This window comes from Triturus cristatus, chromosome 5_2 (genome assembly GCF_964204655.1).
Source record: "Triturus cristatus chromosome 5_2, aTriCri1.1, whole genome shotgun sequence".
Classification (NCBI taxonomy): Eukaryota; Metazoa; Chordata; class Amphibia; order Caudata; family Salamandridae; genus Triturus; species Triturus cristatus.
In genome coordinates this window covers 44542384-44567369 of record NC_140588.1, presented here as the reverse complement: position 1 = coordinate 44567369, position 24986 = coordinate 44542384, and the positions used below count along the sequence as shown (strand labels likewise).

At 43.5% G+C, this 24986-nt stretch overlaps 1 protein-coding gene across 3 annotated transcripts in view; it reads right to left on the bottom strand.

Moving 5' to 3' along the window:
• Positions 1 to 24986, bottom strand: part of LOC146822634 (uncharacterized) — a 1280275-nt gene that overhangs the window by 1206900 nt on the left and 48389 nt on the right. For all 3 annotated transcript variants that reach the window (XM_085606818.1, XM_085606816.1, XM_085606817.1), the window contains 2 exons: positions 18398 to 18536; positions 13373 to 13460 (listed from right to left, as the gene is read on the bottom strand). In XM_085606818.1, coding sequence (XP_085462944.1) covers positions 13373 to 13460; positions 18398 to 18536 — 227 coding nt within the window. The remainder of the gene's footprint in view (positions 1 to 13372; positions 13461 to 18397; positions 18537 to 24986) is intronic.

The window sequence follows — 24986 nt, the reverse complement described above, 5'->3', positions numbered from 1 at the left end:
GGGTTGCTTATCTCGAGCCACCCGGAGGGTGCGTTCCTTGAGTTGAAAGTCTGGGATATAAGCCAGAATGCCTGGTGAGGGCTCAGGTGCTTTTCTCGTGAGTACGAATCAATGGGCCCTGTCTATTTTGATATCGAAGTCCGGAGGAGCTTCCAGGATACTCTTCTAGAGGCCCTGCAAGTATTGTATGATGTCTGATCCTTCTTCCTGCGATGGCACTCCCTTCACGCGGATGTTATTGTGTCAGGACCGGTTCTCTAGGTCCTCCGTGTGTGCCTGAAGGTCAATCTGCTGCTCTTTGAGCAGGAAGATCTCTTGCTGCAGTTGCTCTATTTCTTCGTCTCTGGCCTGTTACTGATCCTCCACAGAGGCCACTCTTTCGCCCACGGCATCGTTGTCCCACCGCACCTCCTTTATCTCCCTGGCAATTTCACCTTTCAGCATGTGAAAGTCCTCCCTCAACATGACGAAGAGTGTCTGCAGAAAGGCACGCATGACCGGGGCTTCCTGGGAGTCTGTGTTTTGCTCCCTGGTCACTGGCGGGGAGAGCCGACCGTCCCCACCACTGGGCGGCGGCATCTTAGTCAGCATGTCTTTTAGATTACGGTCCTTCTTGCTCCTTACTAAGGACATGACTGCTGCTGCCCCTTCCGTAAGTCCGGATCTCTGCGCTACTGGTCAAAAGCGTGGAAACTCGGTTCAGCGAGTTACTTCTACCAGTGTGCAAAGCGCTTCTCCCTTTTCTCCCTGAATCTCCTCGCTGGGCTCCCTTTAAGCTGGCGCTCGCTCTGGTCCCACTCTCTGCTACTTTGGTCAAAGTCAAAGGAACTTATTAAGCGCACAAATCACCTGAAAGGTCTCATGGCACTTGCGAAGACTCCATAAGGGCTAGAGATCAGATCTGAACAGCATTATTGATGGTTGAATAACCAGGTTTTTAGTTACCTGCAAAAAATCTTGTGGTCAGAGATGGAAAGAAGATGAGACGGGAACTTGTTCCAAAGGTCGGGGGAGAGAAAAGAAAAAGATCGACCACCATTTCTTGAAGTGCGAATTCATCGCGGGGTGAGGAGATGTTTTTTGCTAGATCTTAGAGGTCTACCTGGCTGATACCAATTTCGTTTTTTAGCTAAGTAACTAGGTCCGGTTCCGTGTATGCTCTTATGAGCAAGACATAGAATTTTAAAACAACCTCTCGTTTTTACCGGAAGCCAGTGAAGAATCCTCAGGCTGGGAACTGATAGGGCTCTAGGTGGGAGATTTAAAATAAGTCTGGCAGCCGTGTTCTGCAAGATCTGAAGTTTTTAGTGTAGGTCTTCATTTATGGAAGCTAATAAGGCATTCCCATAGTCCAAACGACTTACAATAAGTCCCTGTACCAATGGTTTTCTGTATTCAATGGGAATACATTGAAAGATTTTGCATAATTTCTGCAAAATCCCATAGCAAGTGCCTATTACAAGATTTACATGATTTTTCATTGACAATTTATTGTCAATCATTATTCCGAGATCACGCACTGCTTGTTTAGGGGATGGGCACGGCCACCAGTCATTGGACCAGTACTCGTCGGCCTTACCAAACAGAATGATCTCTGTCTTGCTACCGCTGAGCTGTAAATTGTTATTACCCATGTTAATAAGGATCATACAATTTTTTAAAAGGGTCATTGTATCTATAGGGTCAGGACCAAATGTGATTAACAGCTGAGTGTCATCAGCGTATGACACTGCCTCAAAGCCGTAGGACCGGATTACCCTGGCTAAAGGTGTTACATAGTGGTTGAAAAGCATAGGGCTCAGGATAGAGCCCTGAGGAACTCTTATGCTTACAGACCTACTATATGAGGTCAGAGTACATATTTGTACTGTGGTTGTACGGTTCTTTAGATAGTTCTTGAACCAGTCCAGGGCCCTTCCCCTGACTCCCTCCTCCCAAAGCTGTTGTTCTAAAATGCTTTGGGAGATGGTGTCGAAAGTGGCTGACAGATCTAAAAGGACTAGCATGGCTGATTCCCTGTTGTCCAGGGCCAGCCTAATGTTGTCGACTACCTCTACCACTGCTGTTTCTGTACTGTGTGCTGCCCTACACCCTGATTGCGATGGCTCGAGAAGTCCATGGTTTTCCAAATGGGGAGTTAGCTGTTTAATGACCAAGGACTCTAGTACCTTTCCAAAATATGGCAGCAGTGAAATTGAACGGTAGTTGCCTGGTACCTTTGGGTCTGATGCAGGCTTTTTTAGAATTGGCTTAACTTGTGCTGCTTTCCATCTAGTAGGGACCGTGGCCTGATCTAGTGACATGTTAAATATCTCTGTGAATTTAGTTGTGAGAAGAGAGGCTATATTTGTGCAGGAACGGGGTGGGAGAAGGTCTGCTTGGGAACCTGATTCGATCTTGGCTAGGGCTACGGAGACTTCTTCTCAAACGGGCTCCCTAAAAAGGGGCGCTTTGTCGGAGATCGTCTATCCAACTGCCGTATGGTGAAGTGCGATTCTTCAGGACCAAAAAACCAGACCCGGTGGAGTGGGCAGGTCACAAGGAGCAGCGTGAGGAAACTTAATTCCTACTTACTGAGGAACTCAGACTCATGCGCGGACCACCGGGTACTGTTGATGGGTAGTTACTTAATAGGGTAGCTCCTGATCACAACAGGTGTCGTAGTTAAGAAACACTTACTCTGCTACAAACTTCGTTACCAGTAGCTTTTAGATGTGGATAGTTTTTTCCTTGTTTTTTGGTCCTGAAGAATCGCGAGTATGTTCACTCTATGCGAGAAACATGTTGACCCATATCCTATAGCATAGGACACTCTAACACGAAACATTACACTCGGGTGAGTGCCTTGCTCACACGTTTTTAATCAGGGTAGGAGATCCCCAGAACAAAGAATTAATTCATGCTAGGTACTCCCGATCCTGTTTTAAACCACTACTACACATCTACACTATTCTGGCCCAACACCCGCACTTCACCATACAGCAGTTGGATAGAAGATCCCTGACAAAGCGCCCCTTTCTAGGGAGCCCATTGGGTATTGCACTGCCGACCCGACGAGGAGCAGCTCATATGATGAAGCATGACACCTGAAAGGGTGTGTGAGGGTACCATAATCCAACATATGGATTCCCAACCATAGACACATTGTGGACTTAGTTGGATCCAGCCTTCTCTTTGACTCTATTACAGAGGAACGGCATAAACTCAATTTTTGTGACAATGACACAGGTGACCCACGGGGGCCGTGTGCAGTGTGAGAACACAGCCGCGAGCTCCCGTTAGCTTCTATGGGGAAAGTCACAGTTAGATTTTTAAAGATTAGGGACACTTAGAGGTGAGCTACGACCAAACCCTTTTGGACTTAGGAAGTTCTAGGGTCAACACCCATGGGAGCACCGGAGTACTCGAGTTACCTCACCCAGGGAAGCCGGGTTCACAGGTGTCAAATGGTGTAGGGTCGCGTCATCGTTTGATGGGAGCCAGCGAAGAAGTGCTGCTGCCGGGAAGATGCGAAGTGTCCGAAGAGATCCAAGCCTGGATCGAGGATGAGGAGAACCTGAAAGCAGTGTGGACAGAGTTTGGATCACTAGCCAGTGACCAGGAGCATGATAGGCGAATGCCCACCGATGTCGGTTGATTTCAGGTGAAGCTTGACTCTTCAGCCACGAGGACCAGGAGATGTCGAGGACAACCAGGAGCTGGATTTGAGCTGTCCCACAAAGGATGTCGAGTGCTGCAGCGTCGGTGCCCGGATTGGACACAACAAGCCTTAGCAACAGCAACCCATGCGGAAAGAGAAGAAATGCTTCGGTGCAGACCAGCAAGGTCTGAGGAGCTCACCACGTGGTGGGGAGTCAGGGCACGTCTGGAGCAACCAGGGAAGCCCAAAGAAAATCAGAGTTGCCTTCAGAGGGACCCACCAGTCAACGGACCAGGGATCGCAAAGGAGCCTCAAGCTGAAATGCAAGAAGTGAGCTCACGGAACACTCGTGGAGTGTAGGCCCACAATCTTCGATGCAGATGGTGCTCAGAGCTTGGGCTACAAGTAACCCAAAGCACGACTTCGAGTCATGTCAGGAAGTCAATGCACTTGCAAATGTGCACAGTGACCAGGAGTTCCAGTTCCACGTTGCTCACGAGGGCTGCGGGTCTCAGCTTTGCTGGAGACTCGGGTCGGCCTCTGAGAAGTCTGGAAATTCTCTTCCCTGGGCTGCAAATACTTCAGAGTCCGGCGGGAGCTTCGGAGATGCAGACCGGCAAAATGCAACATGGTGCCTGCCAAGCAGGGGAATCACTCCTTGACCCCAAGGGGGATTTCTTCAGTCCTCTAGTCTGGAGTAGAGTGTCGAAGTTCCAGGATTCAGCTTCTGAATTTCGTCCAGGGATATCTAAAGTCCTGTTGCCAGGGGTTCCTTACTTATACCCAAGGAAGGGGTTGGACTAACTCTTGGGACCCACCTATGGGAGGGTTTGGAAAGAGGGGTGGCTACACCCATTCCCTTTGTCCAGTTTTGCACCAGAGCAGCAAGCCCCTGAACTGGTTTGAGTTGGACTATGCACAGGGACACCAAATGTGTCCCCAGTGCAGGACTTCAAAGCACTCTGAGAGTGCTCCCACCCAGCCCCAATACACATCAGCCTATCTGGGAGGTGGTTACACCTTCCTGTGACAGGAAACCTATTGTCCAGGCCTCCCCTGCCGGAGTTTCTGTCAGCAGCAGGAGGCCAGACCAGTGTCTGTGGCTGCAGCATCCATTTTGTGATGCCAGGGCTCTGTTAAGTTGGTACCGGGTATACCGGTGCTGTCGTGTCTCTCCCTCTAGAAGGGTGGGATCATATTCACACATCAGGAATTGGTGTGGGGGTATGATTCCAATTTGCTTTGACACCAAACATGACAAGTTTCTGTGCAGGCAGTCCAAAGTTAGTATTAACCATTTTAGTTATAATGCACTTAAGAGTATATAGTATGTATGCACTTCTGACAACCCCTGGGAAGAGATTCCGAAGGCTGCAGAGGTGCTCAGCTCATGCCTGGGCACCCTCTCACATATAACCAAGCACCCTGCCTTCAGGATTGATAAGGCCTGCCATAGGGGTGACTGATAGGTTTCTATGTGCAGTGATAGGTGAGGTATAATGAACCTATACCTAGGTAAGGGGTGCATGCACCACCTTACCCAGGCTGCAGTAGCAGACCTGTGGTGTAATTTTGAAGTGCTTTCCAGGGGTGGCACAATACATGCTTCAGCCCCTGGTAGGCCTCTGGGGTACCTATGCTCTGGGTACATAGTATACCATATACTAGGGACTCACAAGGGTGCCCCAGAATCCAATCTGAAGTGTACCTAAAGTACATGCAATCAATTTAGAGAGGGAGCAGCTAGGCTGGGGTCCTGAATAGCAGGGCCCCAGCCAGACTAAAGTCGAAAAACAGTGAAACACCAGCAAAAAGTGGGGGTAAACATAAGAGGCAGATCCTACTCCCCTACAAGTGTGTCTACCCATTCTTGCGTATGGGTGTAGATGTGCTGGTCAGAGTGAGGAGTGGTTAACTCCTTCAATATTTTATGGTGCTCTTTATAGGAATTTACGGCATTATTGATCCTGTAAGTCAAAAACAGCTTTTTAGCCAGTTTGATGTTATTTAGATAGATGCGATGAATCTGGTTATATTTTAGGCGATCCTCATTTGTCTTTGTTTTCTTCCATTGGCGCTCAGCAGTCCTACTGGCCAATTTATCAATTTTTAATGCAGATGTAAACCAGGGCAACGCTTTAGCTTTGACCTTAACCCTCGACAAAGGTGCCACTTTATTCAGGGTTAGTGTAATTGCGGCTTCAAAGGCAGTTGCTACCTGGTCTATATTCTCTGTGCGGGAAACAGATTGATAGTTAAAGTGAGCCGAGACTGTTGCTTGAGTGACTTTACGCCATGGCCTAATCTAGGTGAAGTCATTATTGGAACGGTTGTTTGAGGTACCTATGGGTATACAAAATTTTAATAAATTATGGTCGGACTAGAGTAGGGGTGAAGGTTGCTCTACTGTAAGTTTAGTTGTATTGGTAAATAACAAATCCAGGGTGTGGCCAGCCTGATGAGTGGGTCCCACCACCATCTGGACCAGAACCAACGTCTCCAGATTGTTTCCCAGTTGACTGGTGTCAGGGTCCGATAATAACTCTGCACGATAATTAAAATCGCTAATGAGAATAAAATGATCTGTGGCTTATACATGTGGGGCAATTAGTTCAAGTAGATCATTTACAAAGTTATTTTTTTGACATGGGGGGTCTATAGACTAGGGCCCCTCTCCATGTTCCGGTTGATTGAGTTGCAATTTTAAAAATAAGTATTGCACGCCCACCGCATTCAGGGCGCCTCCCTTGCTTTGGAACTCCTACTCCATTCAGTCCGCTATCTCACGCCTCGCCCGTAAGCCGATGTCTCAGACCTACAACCCGCAAGGTGGGGTGGCCGCGATTCCGCATTCTGTGTCTCAGCTCCGCCTGGAAACTTTCCACTGGAGACTGCGGCCCACCAGGCCGTGCTGTGCCCTACTTGCACCAGCTCTATCGCTCCCTGCTCCCTCGGAGGGTCTGAGGCTGTAGTCCTCGGTCAGCCCACCAGCCCCCTATCTCAACGGGCTTCTCTCCCTCTCTGTCAGCGTGCTCTTGCCTTCACCTCTCTGCTCCAATCTGTTTGCCGCTGAACGGGGGCACGAATGCTCGGTCCGCTTCTGTCGCTCAGGCCTCCGGTTGGGCTCAGGCGCTCCGGATCTGCCCCTTTCACCACTTCCCCAGGCCGTGCCTACTCCTCGCTATTCGGTGTGGGGATCCAATTCTGTGAGTGGCCCTTTCCAGTGCCCAGTGCTGGTACTTGCGCTCTCTTGGTTAGGCCTCTGCGCGCGTATTTCCTCACCTCCCTTGTTGGCGTGCTGTGCCTTACCGCCGTCTGTGGGGGCTGTGCAGCATTCTCCTGTGGCCCGCTCTCGTTGGTTAAGGGTGGCAGCCCTCCGCCAGTGCCTCCAGGCTCCGCTCTACCCCCGCTGCATTCACTGATGCGGGCCGCCAAGGTTCAGGGCCCACCGGTGCTTCTCACCGCAAGGTGTTCTCAGCTCCCCGCCTCCGGGCTCACCTTCTTTGTGGGCCATCACCCCTTCCCTCACTCACCAGCCGGATGCCCTGATCGACACTCGGTGGGGTGGGGCAGCTGCACCGTGGCTCTATCTGGTTCTGTGCCGTCTGCGGTCGCTCCGTGGCCGTCCACGGTCCGCTAGGCCTTGCTGGACTCCACCCACACCAACAGCTGCTCTCGCTGCCACCTCACAGAGCCCGGTTCAAGGACACCCGACTGACCCTCCACCTCCTGCTACTGTCATGTGGGGGTCCTTGGTCGATTGATAGGGGCCGTAGCTTGTTGTCTTGTGGATACTGCCATCCTATACTCCTCTATGAGCCCCAGTCGCCATTTTCTTTTTCAGACCTGGAACAATCCGGGACTCACTTCTCGCAAACGGATCTCCAGCCCCAAAATGCTCACTTTTGACATTGCCGGCAGGTTAGGCGCGTGTCCCCCCCTTCGGTGCCATACTTCAGAGGTTGCAAATCATCGCTTTGGGCCAAATGTGGCGTGCGGTGAGACGAAGTGGAGAACATCTTACCCGCTCGCCATCTTGGCCACACCCCCTTTTAACCAATTTTTAAGGTTTTTGGAAGGTTGAGGAGTTGTAGGAAGGTTGTGCATATGATGCGTTTGGTATCATTGGTAAGTTTATTGTGTGTTTTATTATTTATTTGATGCTACTTGGTGTTGCATTGTTTTATTATGTGTTTTAGCGAGTAAGGTGTTTAGGTATGTAAGTTATGTGTAGTATATGTATTGCTAACAATTTTTTTGTAGTTTAATATGATGGGTCCGATCACGAAGCCATAGGAAACGGCTCCGACCCTCGGTCGGAGCCGTTCCTATGCAATCGTAATTGGCTGTTCTGATTCCTTTCTGACTGACCCATTTTGATGGGGTCGGTCGGAAAGGAATCCGAGCTTGGAGAGCGCGTCTGCCATTCGGAAAGCCTCCGGTAATCATTCGGGCGGCTCTTTCCGCCCGAGGGATTACGATGGCTGATTCCCACAGCCTTTCTGTGCCGGCCTTTCTGACACAGAAAGGCTGTGGAAGCCACACTTTGGGAGCTCCCAGGATGGCCCCCATGAGTGCAAGGCCACCGGATGGCGGCCTAGGGGACACCTATGCCCCCCCCTGTTGATCCCTGCAGGAACTTTGCGAAGGCAGCGGTCCTGTAGCGGTCAACCACCACACTTTAAATACTGCCGGTGGGCCGGCAATGGTGGCAGTGGTTGGACCACCACCATGGCTGTACTCGTAATTAGGCCCTTAGTGCAAATTTCTACAGGTGATGCCATATACTTAGATTAAAATGGTAGTAACATAACTTTATGACTGTGTGGGGTATATTTTTAGGATAGATTGGATCATAGCTTGCTCAAAGTCAATTATAATATTTTGGGGAGAATAGTAGTTTGGCTGTTGCTTAATGTGATTTAGCAGTTCCATGTAGCTACTGCCTTATTTGTTTGGAAGTAAGGCATACACAAAAGGTATATTAGTTTTCTGAAATTCACCATGTATGGTCTATAGTTGATGGTATGGTTTGGGCTACATTTGAAATGTGCCATCCATCATTAATGTTTGACATTGGGCTAGTTTGTGTAAGTTGCTGGGGTAGTGAAGATTAGTATATTTTACTAATGTGGTCCACTTGTAATACGGCGGTACGGACACCTTAGGCTTTGTGATGTTCTCCTGACCATGGCATCCACGGTCCAGCATACATATTAATGTACAGTTAAACATACATTTTCTTTTTTTCCAAAACGTACTTATTTGTTTTTCAGGGAAAGCCAGATTCCAGTAATGGGAAAGTACTGGTAGTAGGTATTTTTCCACATGTGTCATGCATATGTGAACATTTAACACTTGTGCAGGAAAATTATACACATCTGAATCAACACAAATGAAAAAATATTCCCGCCATCAGATGCACTGCTGCCTGTCCAGCAGTGACATCATAACACAGCGGGAGGGAGACTGCCTCCACGGCGATCCATGCTGTTTGGTGGTAAAATCGATGAACTCGAAATCAGGCCTATAGTCTATGGTTGGTTATACGTCACAATACTTTTGTTTCCGATATTTTTGTTTTGGATATTTGTCAGATTAGATGTTTATGATGTTGATATTTAGGTGTATGATATCAGTGATTTTTTTAATCAGGTATAGGGACTAGATATTTTTGTAAACGATATAACATTTTTGATAATTCTGCAAGTTGATTTTTCTTGCCTCAATATTATGTCAGCGATCCTTTGTGCATATGTCCCATAGTTCTATATTGCCATCTCAGGGCTCTGCTAACAATTTTTTTTTTTTGCAGAGTTTTATATAGCGCGAACTTGACCCGAATCCAATCAGGTATCAGAGCGCTTTACATAGCACCAGTTACGTTACATTAGGACACACATTCATTCTTTCTTAGGCACGGGGAGATTAAGTGATTTGCCCAGAATCACAGGATGTTCAGCATCATTACCGAGACTCGAACCCAGTTCCCCAGGTCCGAGGTCGAGCGCCCTAGCCGTTAGGCCAACTCCTCTCCCCCTAACAATTACAAACAACTTAGCCTTTGGAAGTTATGGTTGGCTTCGTTAAAACACCTAAATATATGTTTAAAAAAAACGTCCGGAATTCACCTAAAAACCACAGATAAAGTGCAAATATGATCATGAAATAAAACCGAAAAACCACTGAGATTCATAATTTATGGTTAGAAGCACAATAGACATCTCACAGAACAACCATACAAACCATAAATCACACACCAAATGCAACACTCTTGATCTTACTTTTCATGAAACACACCCAATTACAAATGTTGTAAATCGACATACAGGTGACATTATGTATTACCTTTACCCTACCAACTTTGACAGAGAGACTAAAATTAATGTACTGTCATTAATTGGTTTGATTATGTGTTGTTGTTTAAATACATTTTGCTTTTAGGTATTGTTATTTATTAGTATTGGTATAAATATTGTGAGTTATGATTTGTATGGCTGTTGTGCAAGTATTTCAAAATCCACCTGCTCCTGACTAGGGGTGGACATAACTTACGGAATTCCATGGAGTGATCTAAAAACTGCGCAATTCGGCTGAGTTCCGCTAATGGGCAGAATTAGGCATGTTGCACTGATCAAGCGGAGTTTTAGTGCCGGGAGCTAGTTCTGTGCTTAAAAATCAGCACAAATGGCATCACACAATGCGCTAGAGCACGCAGCATCTCAAGTTGAATTTGCTGTACTCAAGAAGATTTTCTACTCAAATGGCACCTATTTGACTGCAAACGGTCATGACACCCTGGTTGGGGAAATCTCACGGAGTGCCCTCCTAGCGACCGAATATTACACAAGGGGACTTACTATTGCGAGTTTCATGTGAGAAAAAACTCTGCCATGCTCCGGTTGGCTGAATTTGGCCAGATCTCTGCTTACATGCGTGATGCGAATTTACCACAACTCTGTTGGCAGAGCCAAATTTATCGTCCATCCCTACTCCTGACCCTCCATTAAAAAATAAAATTAAAAAACCAGACACAAAATGAGCACAAAGAACAAAATACAGGAAAAACCTCTACAATCAAAATCAAAATGTACAAAACACAACAAAAAAGACCGATTTAAATGTTTAAAAAGTGTAAAGTAAAAGCGGTGTGTGAAGGGACAGGAATATACAGGTGGTACCGATATGGCACTGCAGAGCATATTCTGACTTGCATATCCACTGCCCGTTTCATAGCGGGCTCGTGTGGCAGAGATGCAGGTAGGGGCCCTAACACGGAACCCTGCTGATTCTGGGCCCGGGGGTTCACGTAGGGGGGGCATATGTTGTGCCCTCCTTGAATTGCAAACTCTTTCCTGCATGGTGTGGCATGCACAACATAATGCATGCCACACTGTGCAGGAAAGTGCTGCCGGCACTGTCACTGCAGTGTTCTGCTGTTAAGGTTCTCCTATGAGCCTAACACAGCTGCCACTGTGAGACTAACGCAGAAGCACCCACCTGCCTTTGATTCAACTGGGAATCTGGCGAGTGGGTGTACCACAGGCTTGGCGGTCCTCCTACCAACGCAACGGTGACAGTGCTAAAGGAGGACCACCAAACTCGCAATAAGGCCCTTAATCTCATTGTCAAAATTGAGGCTGCATTCGTTCCCATCACCAACAGTGCCTCGTGTTCTAAATTAATATCAGGCACTGTCTTGTGAAGGTCAGCTTCATGTCTGACATTCTATCCTGACCAAAAATGCTATTTCAGTGAAGCTGGGGAAGTGTTTGGCGTCCCTGCATCAAACAGAAAATGGGATTGTCCAGCAGATACTTTTGGCCGATAAATGCCCATCATTTGCCATAATACAATGACCAATACCTATGTGACTTCTGCATTGATTTGTATATCGGGTCTGGACAGCACATTTATTTAAGGGAAATTGCACCGCTTATTTTTCATATACAATGCTACCTTGAGTCCATGTGCTGCATGTCACTCTATACCCACTGTGTTTCTTAGTAGGTACAAAGGTACTCAGCATTGCTACCTCATATACTTAACGCATACAATAAATGTTAATGTTCCTGTAATTTGCTTCAATGGTACTATTACAACGTTCCCCAATCTTCAACATTATTTAACACAAGGAGATTAGACGTGAAACATAAAAAGGGAGGTGTGACATTTTTAAGTGGTACCATGAGAACTGTTCATCAAATTCTCTGGAGAGGCTGATCCACCAGTCACGTCAAAGCACAACAAAATTTGATTCGTGAGTCTTTATGGAGTTTTGATTTTCAGTCGATCCTTTTTTGCAGGGAAGAGTTCAACTTCATATGGTGGTGAGTCTCAAATACAATTTGAATCAAAGGGCCATATGGTATGATTAGAAGGTAATATATATTTATCAAAGTTTCTCAAGAAAATGCTACATCCATGTATGTATACACATGGTGAATGTTCTCCACCATAATATTTAAAAAATTGCACTGGCCGAGTTTTAAAATTCGAGAATGGTACATTCCCACACAGTTATAAATGTAGCCTGAAGAGCATAAAGAATCATTTTAAGGTTGGAGAATAGCCACTGTTTCTGCACAGTGGCTAGTCCACGCCCTAACAATAGTTTTGCCCTGTGACAGATGAACTAATTTGTTTCTGCAAAAAAAAAAATGACCATTCACTATGATTCATAGAATCCTGCCCCATTAACATTAATGAAGCTGGATTCGTTTTGCAAATCTTTTGAAAAGGGCTATGAATGCAGGGGTGGAGGCCCTTAAGAGACCTCCATCAATTTTTTTACATGAGGATGCATTTCGCAGTGCAAAAATAGCATGAAAAACACAAATGCGTGCAAGTGCGTGCAACAGCCCCTCGCATTCTGGCCATTGCATTATTGTGAACAGCACGAGTAACGAGATTCAGGAATTTGGCATAACAAGCATAATAGGAAATTCACCTACTTATGTGAATAAAGCTGCAATTATTTAAATTTGCCAGTGCCTGAATTAAATCCAGCCAATGCCATGCCCATAAACAGTGAACTTCCTATTAATTGTGACAAACTTATGCTAGCATTGTACTTCATTGCCACAAACAAAAAATGTTTGTTAATTGGAGAAGTGTCAGCATTATCAATTGTCCTATTGCAAGTTGCAACGCACTACAACGCACTACAAATTAGTGATACAAACTTACACCAAGTGAACTGTAAGATTCCAGCTTTTCAAATTGTCCACGATAAATATGTATGGAACACTGTATACATCATGCATGGTTATTTTTATTTGGATATGTGTGTATTACTTCTAAAACCACAGTTGGCATTATTAGTTGGTTGTTTGGAGATCCCGGCTGTACCTTCAATATCTACCTTTGATATCTGGCCTTTACATGCATACATTAAATACGCTTCTGCACTTTATGAACATTTACATTCTAGTGAAAATTAAGTGACCTAAGAGTGAGACATAGGCCCATTCTTCTATTTCTGTTATACTTAGTTTAGTTTCAACCGAAAGGGCAAAATGGAATTTATTGGTTAAGGAAAATATTATTTATTTAGATATTTCAGTTATTATTCTAAGATATATTTGTTGTTGTTTGTTTGTGTAAATATTGTGTATATGTACATAAAATCCTAAACTACAGTCCCTAATGGCATGAAGGGAAGGAACCGTAACAACTTAGAATAGATCATGCTACTACAGGAAGTGCAAAAAAGGTCTTTTAATCTCATACCTTCAACAGCATCTGATCTTCAGCACTCAGACAATCTGCAAAGAGAAACTGGCTGTCTGTGATCACATTCCCAAGATTGGCGAAAGGTCTAGCAAATCAAGAAACCAAGACATTTGCATTTTAACAACAATAAATATTTGGGCACATTTTCTGCCAATTTAAAATATGTTTCAAGATATTAACAATTTTTTGCTGATTCTTATTTCGAAAAAGTACTATTAAGCTTCAATGTATGAAGAGGTAGTATTACCTCATGTGCATAGAGGACTACCTCCCAGCGTATTGCCCAGACTAAATGTGTGAACACTGATTATTAGAAAACAAATTTGGGTAACGGTACCGCAGATTTTCGCTAACACAAGTTTTGTTACCTGCGTCCGTGTGTTTTTTATTTCATTTTTTGGTGTATAGGTGTTTGTGTTGTAATTGTCAAGATATATGTATTTGTATGTGTATTTTGTGTCAAACATCTCCGAAAATAATGATTTAATAATTTTTCAAATATTGCCTCCGTGGTATGTGTATTTGTTGAATGAGTTCTTCATATACTGTAATAGGACTCCAAATTATTGATAGGGAAATTTGAGCCCCCTATGAACAAGTAAAGAGAGATATTAGTTCCTCCATGCCATTACTCCTGTAGTGTGGGCAATATGCAGAAGAGGCAGTGAGAAAGGGACAATGATATGGAAAAGCACTGGTGACAGATGCGCTATGCATTGAGAAGACAGACATGTAAAGAAAAACATAAAAGGAAAAAAAACAAAGTGAACACTGAAAGGAGACAGCTGAACCCATCGGATGGCTGCTGGAAAACACATACAAAGAAAGACTCTGGAAAGACAGAGGCATGACATTCAGAGACAGTGGAAAATATTGGTAGGATGCTAGTATATTGAGAATGGACAAGACACAGTAACTCAGACAATGGAAAACAATCACACAGTGGATAAAATGGAAAGCTGAGTTGTAGGATTACTAGGAGATCCAGATCCAAGAAGACACAGACATGGGAAAACATTGGGAAGACATGGCAATACAGAAACATGGACCGAGGGAGACAAAAGAAGTTATTTGGTAGACATGTCTAACAAAGACTCTAACATGAGAAGACGTGGGGGAGGCCTGGATATGTAGCTACCTAGTAAAATACTAAGAGAAAAACTCTGGAGTTATACAGACAGTAGATTTAGTTGAAAGACCAGACTCTCCCCTAGAAGCACCATAATTGGGACAAATAGCCACAACACAGTGGGTGGCAGACACTAAAAGAGATGAGATGATATACAAAAGGACTACTGTCCCACTAAAAAACCCATTCACAAAACAAGAAAAACAGAGAAGTGATGTTAATTGGTTTAAAGTTGTGGGAACAATCGCAGACTCTAGGAATCACTAAAAACAATGAAGGCTGAGTCTCCTTCATATTACCACTGCACATTTATTCCTAAAAATGCTCATCATGTTTGGCATTTCTCAAGCTAATTTGCAAGGATCCCATTGCACAGGCCCACAAAACGCAATGCTCGGAAGAAATGCAAGACCAACGTATGCTGATGCTATTTATGCTAAATGTTAATAGTCTCTTCTTTTCTAAAGTGATATTATTTATTTAATGACTTAATCAAGCAAATGCAAGAAAGTTGAGAACCCACCATATCCTAATTTACCAGTGCAGTGAGTAAAATGAATTCTCTGGGTGTGGACAATGTACACTTCTCCATTAACAGGGAGCTAACAAGGTGTGGCCATCCTACACCATCAGTCACTGACACTTATAGTACTTTTGTGAAAGCACAATAATGAAGCCCTTAATCATATTCTCTGTTATACCACAGCTGGGTTAGTTTTCAGGTTAAATGCAGAAAAAGTAGGAATGGGGATTTGGTACTTGGAAAATACATATTTGCAAACTACTTTTTGATTTCAAGTCTATTTAAAGTGCCTGTGTGTACTTTGCCTATATATTAAACACATCTCTCAAAGCAAAGTATGTTCATCAATTAATTTTAAGGCAGACAAACGATGTCCGATTTATGCAAAATACTTATTTGCATTCAAATCGTTCTATGTACATGTGCAATCATTTTGCTAATAAATGTGGGTGCTCCATATTATAGGGGCTTCAGCTTTCGTCCCTTATCCTCTGCACTGAAAATATAAAGCTTACAAGCTCTTGGTGGGTCTTTACATTGAGGGGAACTCTGGGGGCATGAGAAAGTTAGCGATCTGGAGCTGGTGGAGAGTGGTTTTCTGTGAATCCTCACCAATCTCCCTCCCAGCACACTACTAGCCCCCTCTGTGTAGAACTTGGCCTCATATTGCTCACTCACAGAGTTAGACTCAGAGACTCAGACCCCTGTTGTACTGGAAGAGAATCTGGTCTTCTGAGGCATTGGTGGCATTTTGCTTGGGCCTTGACAAAATCCTCAAGAGCCCAAGGGCCGATGGAAATCCATGGTTGGGCTATATCAATAGCGGTCTGACAGAAATTGGGTGTGTGAACCTAAAGGAGCATCCTGGGTTTGCATCTGGAAGGGCGGGTACCTGGCTGCAGTTTTTTTAGAATTCAAGGATGCTTAGTCCTTGGAAGCCAACATGGATCGCATTCAGCCCCCGCACGACAGGTCTCTGTTTATTACATTTTGGATCAGGACACTGCCGCTCCACACCTTTACTGTGAAGTGGTGTCGCTCCTTTTCCGAAGCTGATATGAAGTGACCATTTTGCCCTGAGACCAGGGAATGTATTGATCACATATAATTTTTCTGTCTGGAATATCATGTCTATAGGAGGGCATGGATCTTGCAACTGTGCTGCAACATGGGCATTAGAGACTTCAGAATTGCTTCAAGGATACTCAAGTCCAATCCCTCCCAAATGATTGCCTTCACTGTCTCCTACTTCTTACTCTTAATGTGGAGATGTTGACTGAAAAGTACTGTCTTTGATACCCCTAACCTCCCAACCTAGGGTAATTATTTTTACCCCTTGTATGCCTCCTCTAAAGCTGCTCTTGTATGCACTTTGCCTGGATATAAATATGGGCCAATCATTACAACAATGAATTAAGCTTAACTGTTTTTAACTTTGTATAGCACTTGTTTGTTTGTTTTATGCTTGCCTTGTTTGGCGTTCTTTTTAGATTGACACCAGTGTGGATTTAAAATTTCCTATTGTATACATATACTGTATCACATGTGCTTTTTTGGCAATCGCGGAAATAGAGTTTTTACTTGCTTCTCCTATGTACATGCCCAGTCATTTAGTTAAAAAATGTGGACGCTCCATAAAATAATATACAAGATAAAGTACCCCTTCCATACATTGTAAGGATAATACAAGTCACTTCGGAGTTCCAAAACCATGTGGAGGAACAAGGCCAAAGGCCAAGTTCCTTTATAAGGTTATGGAACTCCAGGGTGACTTACAATATCCTTATCATGTATGCCAGGGAGTACATTATGCCATATAATAAATGATCACACCATCACCTTCCCTATAAACCACTTAAAACCTTGGTGCATAGTTCTATCATATGAAAGAGCGAGCATGTTTGCACAAATGAAGAATAAAAATATAATATCTAGTGCAAAATAAAACACAACAACATCTTTTTAGATATTTGTTGCAAACAGATATTTGAAATAGTTCTATAATTCATTTTTTTTTTTTTAAAGTTGCAATAGTTCGGAATCTGGAGAAACATGAAGAAAGATTCTAGCTTTATCTATCTAAGGAGTGCAAAAATAACCATTCTCTCTGGTTGTCATCGAAAGCTATTAAAATAGAGCAGAAGACAGAAAATCAACTTCTGCTTTTGTTGCTTTGAACAGCTGCTTTAATTATGCTCTGTAACCCGACATGCTTTTCTCCTCGGCTGCTGGCTCTGGCAGCAGGCATTGTGGCATCAGAACTCGCCTGTAATAACTTATAATAGTTGAGTTCTGATGTATTTTCTTTATAATCAGAGACTGGGTGCTTCACAAGTTACTGATTATAAAGAAATTAGAGCCTGCTGTTTATAAAGGGATTACAGAATCGCATGTATCATTTATAGAATACACTCCCCAAATAAGCAAAAACATATTTATGAGATAAGCAAAAACATATTTATGAATTCCCTTTAGAGGAAAATCTTTGAAAAATAAGCTCTATTGGTATTTGAGCCACATAGGAATTGGCCACTGGCTCAAAAAAGATTAATTCCTATTATATATGCCAACAAAAGCTTTATTGTGATACTCTGTTTTCAGATACTTGTAAACTACTTAGCCATCCTCATGCTGCAGTTGCAAGCAAAATTATGTGCCAGTTCATGCTGCTTCCCTCTTAGTTGTCTTGGGGCAGAAACTGTAGCCCAAAATGGATGCATTCCTTTTAAAGCCATTTCTGAAACTGTGAAGAATTATCATAGAAAAGACGTTGTTCGGTTGCCTTGGATCATTCCTTGGATGTCTGTGCTTCAGTCATCCCTCCTTGATACCTTACCCTGTCGACTGGCCTGGCCTTCTATCAATGCTAGCCAGGAGATGCATGTGGATCTACACTGACAACTCCTCCAGGGTTGCACTCACCTTCGCAAACACAAGTATTCATTCTCTGCAATATCACTGATAATCTTAACCACCCTTGAGACTGACTGTGCTTTGGGAATCACTTGGGTTCCTTCCCTTCTTAAAATAAAAATGTTTAAATCTTTCAATTCAAAGATTTAACCTCTAAACATAAACTCAAAACAGACTGAATTTGTTAAATTATGTGTATTTGTATTATCACCTGCAAGGGTATCCTGGCGCTGAGGTTGAACAAAGCTTATAGAGGCTATTAGAACAAATGATAATAAAGCATAATAAACATGCAGAGTCAGCGTATTTAATTTCCTTACATCAAGTTAAGTTTAGATATGTAGAGTCTACATTACATTAAGTCAAGTTCAGATATGTAGAGTCGGTGAGCAATTCACAAGACCACAGGCCAAGCCATCGAGTCCAGAACAAGCATGGCATCTTCAGAAATCCTTACTTGTTATTCGGAGTAAAGAATCCAGCATGCATCATCTGCTTCCTCCTTTCATAGCTCTCTTTCCATTTTTTCTTATCATGATCCGTACTGTAGGTTGCGGAGGTCCTGGTCAGTACCTTCAATGGATTTAAGTGCCATTCTACAAAAGAAGATTCAGCGGTAAACAACAAGTCAACTGTAACAGTTGAATTCATACAATTGTTACCAAGAACCCAAACAGCAATATCAAGGTTTTTAGGGCCCAGTTTTGAGTTTGGTAGATGTGATACTCCATCAAAAAAGTGAAGAATATCCTGCCCGTCGTATTAAAAGTGCATTATAGCCTATGGCTCTTTCAATACAGAGGAGGGGATATCTGTCACATTTGTGACAGAGTATCCTGTCGCCCACACCCTAAAATGAGGTCTTAATGATGCTGTGCCCTAGTATACCTTTTCAGGGGTTACACTTCAAATCATGGAAAACATCCCATATTAATATTGCTCTTATTTCATTAGAATAAAGATATCTCTGCTCTAAAAGTGTGTACTAGTTTATTTCCTTAGGGAAATGGTTAACAAAATGGTTGCATCAGTGACATCACTTTGTAAACAGAATGGTAATAAAAGTATGAGTGCTTGTGTGAAGAATTTGATCCTACATTAGTGCTTTGCCTGTTGCTCTACTAATTTTACAGATGATCGTCGCAATGCAGCAATGCAGCACATTTGCATATAAAACAAATACTCAGGTGTCAACCACATATGTATTTGCAACTGTAAATATTTCATTTAAACGGGCATACCCAATAAATCCTAATTCCACTGATTTACGTTTAAGTTCCTGTTTGAAATTGGGTCTCTAGTTGACAGAGGTTTGCACCCTCTCCAAGTAGGGACCGCAATTCGTGTCAGGGTAAGTCAGATACACAACCTAAATTGACCTGCTCTCACCCTCTGGTAGCTTGGTAGAGGGCAGTCACGCTTAACTTAAGAGGCAATGTGTAAATATTTGTGCAACACTTTAATTACAGTACCACAGTGAAAACACCACAAAAAGACTTCACACCAGTTTAGAAAAATAGAATATATTTATCTGAGTAAAACAGAATGAAAATAAAATATCTAATAAGAAAAACATGAGATAGGAATTTTTAAAGAATAAACTGCAATTAACAGCCTCATGCATCAAGCCAAAATCCAGTCGGTAAAATACCGATTCGCTAATAGCTCCCGGTATTGAGTTAAAAATACCCAATCCCAATGCATCAACCCAAAAGCAAAAATCGCTATTTAAGGAATCCTTAAATAGCGATTCCTTAAATAGCGATAGTATTTAAGGAATCCCAAATTGAGATTCCTTAATTTAAGGAATCTCAATTTGGGATTCCTTAAATGCAATGCATGAAAGTTAAAAAATTAGCGAATTCGCTAATAGGGGGAGCAAATTACCATGAAGATGAACTGCATGGTAATTTGCTAAAAGTTTAAAAAATGCACTTTTGTGCATTTTTCAAAGTTTCATGTTGCGCACACACATGCCCTTAGAGCATGTGTGTGTGTGCAACATATGTGCACATATCAATTTCAGGGGTGCAATAGGGTGTCATTTTGACACCCTTGCACCCTTGAAATTGCATGAGCAATTTGCGAGAACCTACTGGTACTCGCTATTTGCTCATGCAATCTCCAATTCATTCCTATGGGCCTGGAGGCCCATAGGAATGATTGGGATGGCATTCCTTAATTGCTACTCGCAATTTGCTAGTAGCAATTAAGGAAAGTTAAGGAATCGCTATTTGAATAGCGATTCCTACATGCATAGCCTTTTGCTATTCCTTATTAGAGAATCCTTATTTTTCGCTAATAAGGAATCGCAAATGGCATTGTTGATGCATGTGCCCCATAGTGCCTAAAAACCAATGGCACTTAGAGGTTACTTGAGGTCGTGTTGAGCCAAGATAAATACAAACTTCAGGTCGACCATGATGGAGGGCAGGCTGGCTGCAGGCACCACACAGGGCCTGCTGAATAAAAAGGACCTTGGATGGAGCAAGCGTCGGCGTTGAAGATTGATGCGTGGGTTCCGATCCACGTAGTCGGGTAGATGCATCGGTGCTGAACCTCACAGTCGGGCCCCATGTCGTCATTGATTCCCTTTCGATACAGTCGCCATTAAGCTTCGCAGTCGGGTCTGGTGTTGGCATCGACCTGCTTATAATGCAGGCACTGCATCGTTGTTGAACCCCTGAGTCAGGTCCTTCATTGTCGTCGAACCGCGCATGAATGTCCTTGAATCGGCTCTGCTTTGAAGGGCCCTGTGTCTGTTCCTACCAGTGCAACGTCATCACTACGTTGATGTCTGTAGAACAGCAGATGCAGAACCCACTTTCAAGGCCCAGGTCTGGATTGGCACCTCTTGGCATGTCAGGGCTCACAATTGGCAGAGTCCAGCAGCTGAAGCAGAGTTGAAGGAAGTCTTTGTTGACCCTGAGACTTCAAAACAGGAGGCAAGACAGCAAATGCTTGGATAACTTGGGTTCAAGGATTTATAGAGCAGGTTTAGTCATTCTCACTCCTAGGCAAGAAGCAGCAGACTAACACAGCACAGCAGGTAGCAAAGTGGCAGTCCCTCCTACAGCACAGCAGCTCTTCTTCCTGGCAGAATTCAATATGGTAAGCCATGTTGTTCTTTTAGAGTGCCTGACAGAGACTGTAATTACTGGTTTGGCGCATGATCTCCTCTCATCGTTGGAGGGATAGGGCGCAGACTGTGGCACTTGGGGAGTTCCGCTCTAAACCCTTCTCTCCTCCCTGTTGGGTCCTTCAGGGGTCACCGCTTAGCCCATGCTTTTGAAAATCTATGTGGTGCCTCTAGCTAAGCTGGTCCACTCTTTTGGGTTTGCCACAGTAGCCTATGCAGATGACACCCAGGTTGTGGTATCAGTCTGGAGCAACATAGAGGAGGTTGCCGACAGATTCATCAGGTGCATGAGTGCCATTGCTAATTGGATGGCAATTAACTGCCTGAATTTAACTTCTAACAAAACAGAGGGTCTTATTTTTGGGAAGGAGAGCAGTTTTTGGAATTATTCATGTTGGCCGCAGGGCCTTGGCTCTCTCTCTGAGCCAGTTTTCATGGCAAGTAATCTTGGAGTAGTCTTGGACGCCAAATTGACCTTCAGGGAACAGAAATTGATATCTTCCATTTTTTATGCTGAGATCCCAGAGGAAGGTGAAGCCTTTTATTCCTTTCCAGCTTCAAAAATCGTTGGTTATTGCTCTGATCCTATCCAGGATCAATTATTGTAATGCCCTTAATTTGGGCATCAAACAACTGTCACTTAAAAAGCTTCAGATGCCGCAGAATGAAGCACCCCCTCCTCAAAAAACATCCTAAACATAAGTTGTGTTTAATGCCCTGGTGAAACTTCATTGGCTTCCTTTATAAAAAAGGGCCACATTCAAGGCACTTTGCTTGGCACATAAAGCCTCTTACAGTGCCGAACCTCACTACCTGTCCCCAGGATAAAGAAAGTCTCTTGGAACAGCCATATCTTTATGTATTCTAGTTGCCAGCTATGGAATAAATTGTCATTACATATCAAAATATCAAAAGTCAGTCGAATCTTCTTAGCTTTCGTAAACAGCTGAAATCTTGGCTGTTTTCTCTTTCAACTTGAACGCCATAAGTTCTTTGGTCAATTTGTCTTAGGTTTGTTAGTGCCAAGAAACCCTTGGGCATTTGCACACTCCAAAAACATTCAAATCAAATCAAATATTCTTAGTTCCAGCAGGGTTCTAAAATAAGGTGTCAAGGTTCCAATACTTGTACCCAAGTTTTCCTTTGATGCAGGAAGCCTTCAAAGGGATGCTATGAAGTGCACATGGCCCTGCCTTTCCTGCCCTGACCTCAGACTCACAACAGAGACGTATGCAAACCTTTCTGTGGAAAGATGCAAGCGTCAGCTCCTCCCTCTCAGCCTTACTCAGGTTGGTCCATCAACATGCAGATAGCTGCTCAGTCATACCTACTCTGCCTTTGTGTGGCTTTCTAGAGGGAATTCAGGAAGCCAGCTGCCACCCACCCCAGACTTTTATTCCAGGGACAGGCAGAAGGCACCAAATGGTTTAAGTAAGAAAATGCCAACTTTCTAAAAGTGGCATTTTCAGACCTGCAATTTAAAAACCAACTTCACCATAAATTGGAAGCCCAGAGACACCAAATTTGATTTTCCGATCTTGTCCAAATGGGAAACTGCACTTACAAAATGTTATAAGGCAGTCGCAATGTTAACCTATGGGAGATATAGGCCTTGCAGCAGTGAAAAACTAATTTAAGAGAAGTTTACTACCAGAACATGTAAAACTTAAAAGTACATGTCCTACTTTTTAAATACACTGCACCCTGACCTTAGGGGTGACTTATATGTAATAAAAAGGAAGGTTTGGGCCTGATAAGTAGGTTAACTTTGTCGGGTCAAAATGGCAGTTTACACTGCATACACAGGCTCTGCAGTGGCAGTCCTGACTCATGTTTAAAGTGCTACTTATGTGGGCGGCACAATCAGTGCCGCAGGCCCATTAGTAGCATTTAATTATTTACAAGCCATGGTCACATGGAGTGCTCTTTACTAGGGACTTAAAGGTAAACTAAATATACCAATTGTGGATAAGCCAATGTTGCCATGTTTAGAGTACAGACCACACACACTTTAGCACTGGTTAGTAGTGGTAAAGTGCCCAGAATCGTATACCCAGCAAAAATGAAGTAAAAAACCCAGAGGTTTGAAGGCAAAAAAATCAGGGGAAACCACGTCAAAGATGCTAGGTCTAACAGCTCTTATTTACAACATTCTCACTTCTGTTCAAAGAGCACAAAATGATACTCTAAAATGTAGACATTGTTAAACAAACTCTTTGAAGATACCCTATTAAATAAGAGAGCTGTGCTTTACAAGACTAGCCAACAATTTGCTTTAACAGCAAGAACTTAGGAAATGCTGTTCAGTTCGCTTTTGAAATACAACCCTTTTCTTGAGTGTCAACTACATTGCCAGAAGTGATCACTTAATGTGAAGTGAAGACACATCTTGGATGCAGTGCACCGTAGATGCACACTAAGGACAAACAATGCCCATTTTTGTATTTGACTTGGGGAATCAGTATATTGTGGGAGTCTTGGGAACTGTGGTAGAGAGTGCAATGATGTACACAAGCAGCCCTGAATAAATAAAGTTGAATATACACCACCAGTGTCACTTGAGAACAGAGATGGGGTCATGACGGTGATAGTAGGTTTCTGTCTCAGGGATAGCTTATTTTAAATGTGGGAGAAAATCTTTAAATTACCACTATTGTGAATTTTGACATATACCCCTAACCTAACTTCTTCCCATGTAAAATGGGTGGAACTTGAGTCAAATTCTCTACGGCGGAAGATGAATACATGAAACATTTGTGAAGAATCAGAATCCATTTCTTCCAAAATTCTTTCCTGGCACGGCCAAGAGAGCAATTGAGAGGAATGCTACGGTCTTGGTAAACTGGATAGCGAAATTAGTGGAACTTAGATGCAACTAAAAAAGACAATTAAAGAATGAGAGTTCAGAAATATGCTGGAGAAAGCAAACAAGAAATTAGGTTCCTACAAGAAGGATTTAGAACACCATATGTTAATTGTGATATGTGTGTTTATTTCTTTAAGAAGCATTGTATTACTATATTGTTATATTCAGAACCTGCATTCCAGTCTCCTGCCTTGCTGCTGTTGGTTTGGAATGTTATCTTTCAAATGTTAGGGAGTTGGATGGCAAGCTGCAGACTGGACTAGATAGAATTTCGGTATCTCTCTGAAATAAATCTAGATTTTAACTTTTATTGGTTTTCCTGTCATCCCTGGATCTCTGGATTCTACAATTGTCGATGATCGTGGTATACCCTGCTTCATTTGGGGTACTCTTGGATCTTATTTTTGGATACATTTCTTCATGTTCAGGTGCCTTGTGGAAACAGAAACTTCAACACTTTGAACATTTTAGCTGCCCTTCTGCAGAGTTGGAGATTTATGTTGTGTGTTCCCAGTTTGAGTACTTTGCTGAGCCTGCCTGGTGAGCATCCCCACTCATGCCAGCCCTCGCTCTTACTCACATGAACTGTGCTACTGGTAACCCCTTTCAGGCTTGCAAGTTCCCCGTCCTTCTTGGCCATACAATGCATTGTCCTCTCCTGCCAATCATTCACGGGACAAAAGTTTGTGGTGCATAAAGGCTGCGGTTTATTACAAAACATGGATCATACATCTTGCAACTTACTGGCCGGTCTTTCGAGACCCATGTTTGGTTATTACATATCACACTTATCACTCTGCATATTGTCCACTGGTTTTCCTTCTATCTCTGTCTGACAGCAATGTACCTGTATGATGGCCCTTTTTCTAGGTGTCTCAGGTTCTGCGGCTTCTAGGCTTACCTTGCTACCGACCTTGTGGGCAGCTGTCAGACTCAGCCCGGGCTGCAAGTGCCATTCTGCTTCTCTGGACCCTTGCTGGCCACTTGCCTGCTCCCAGTGCCTCTGCCGTGTGTTATCCCAAGAACACTGTCTGAGCAGCT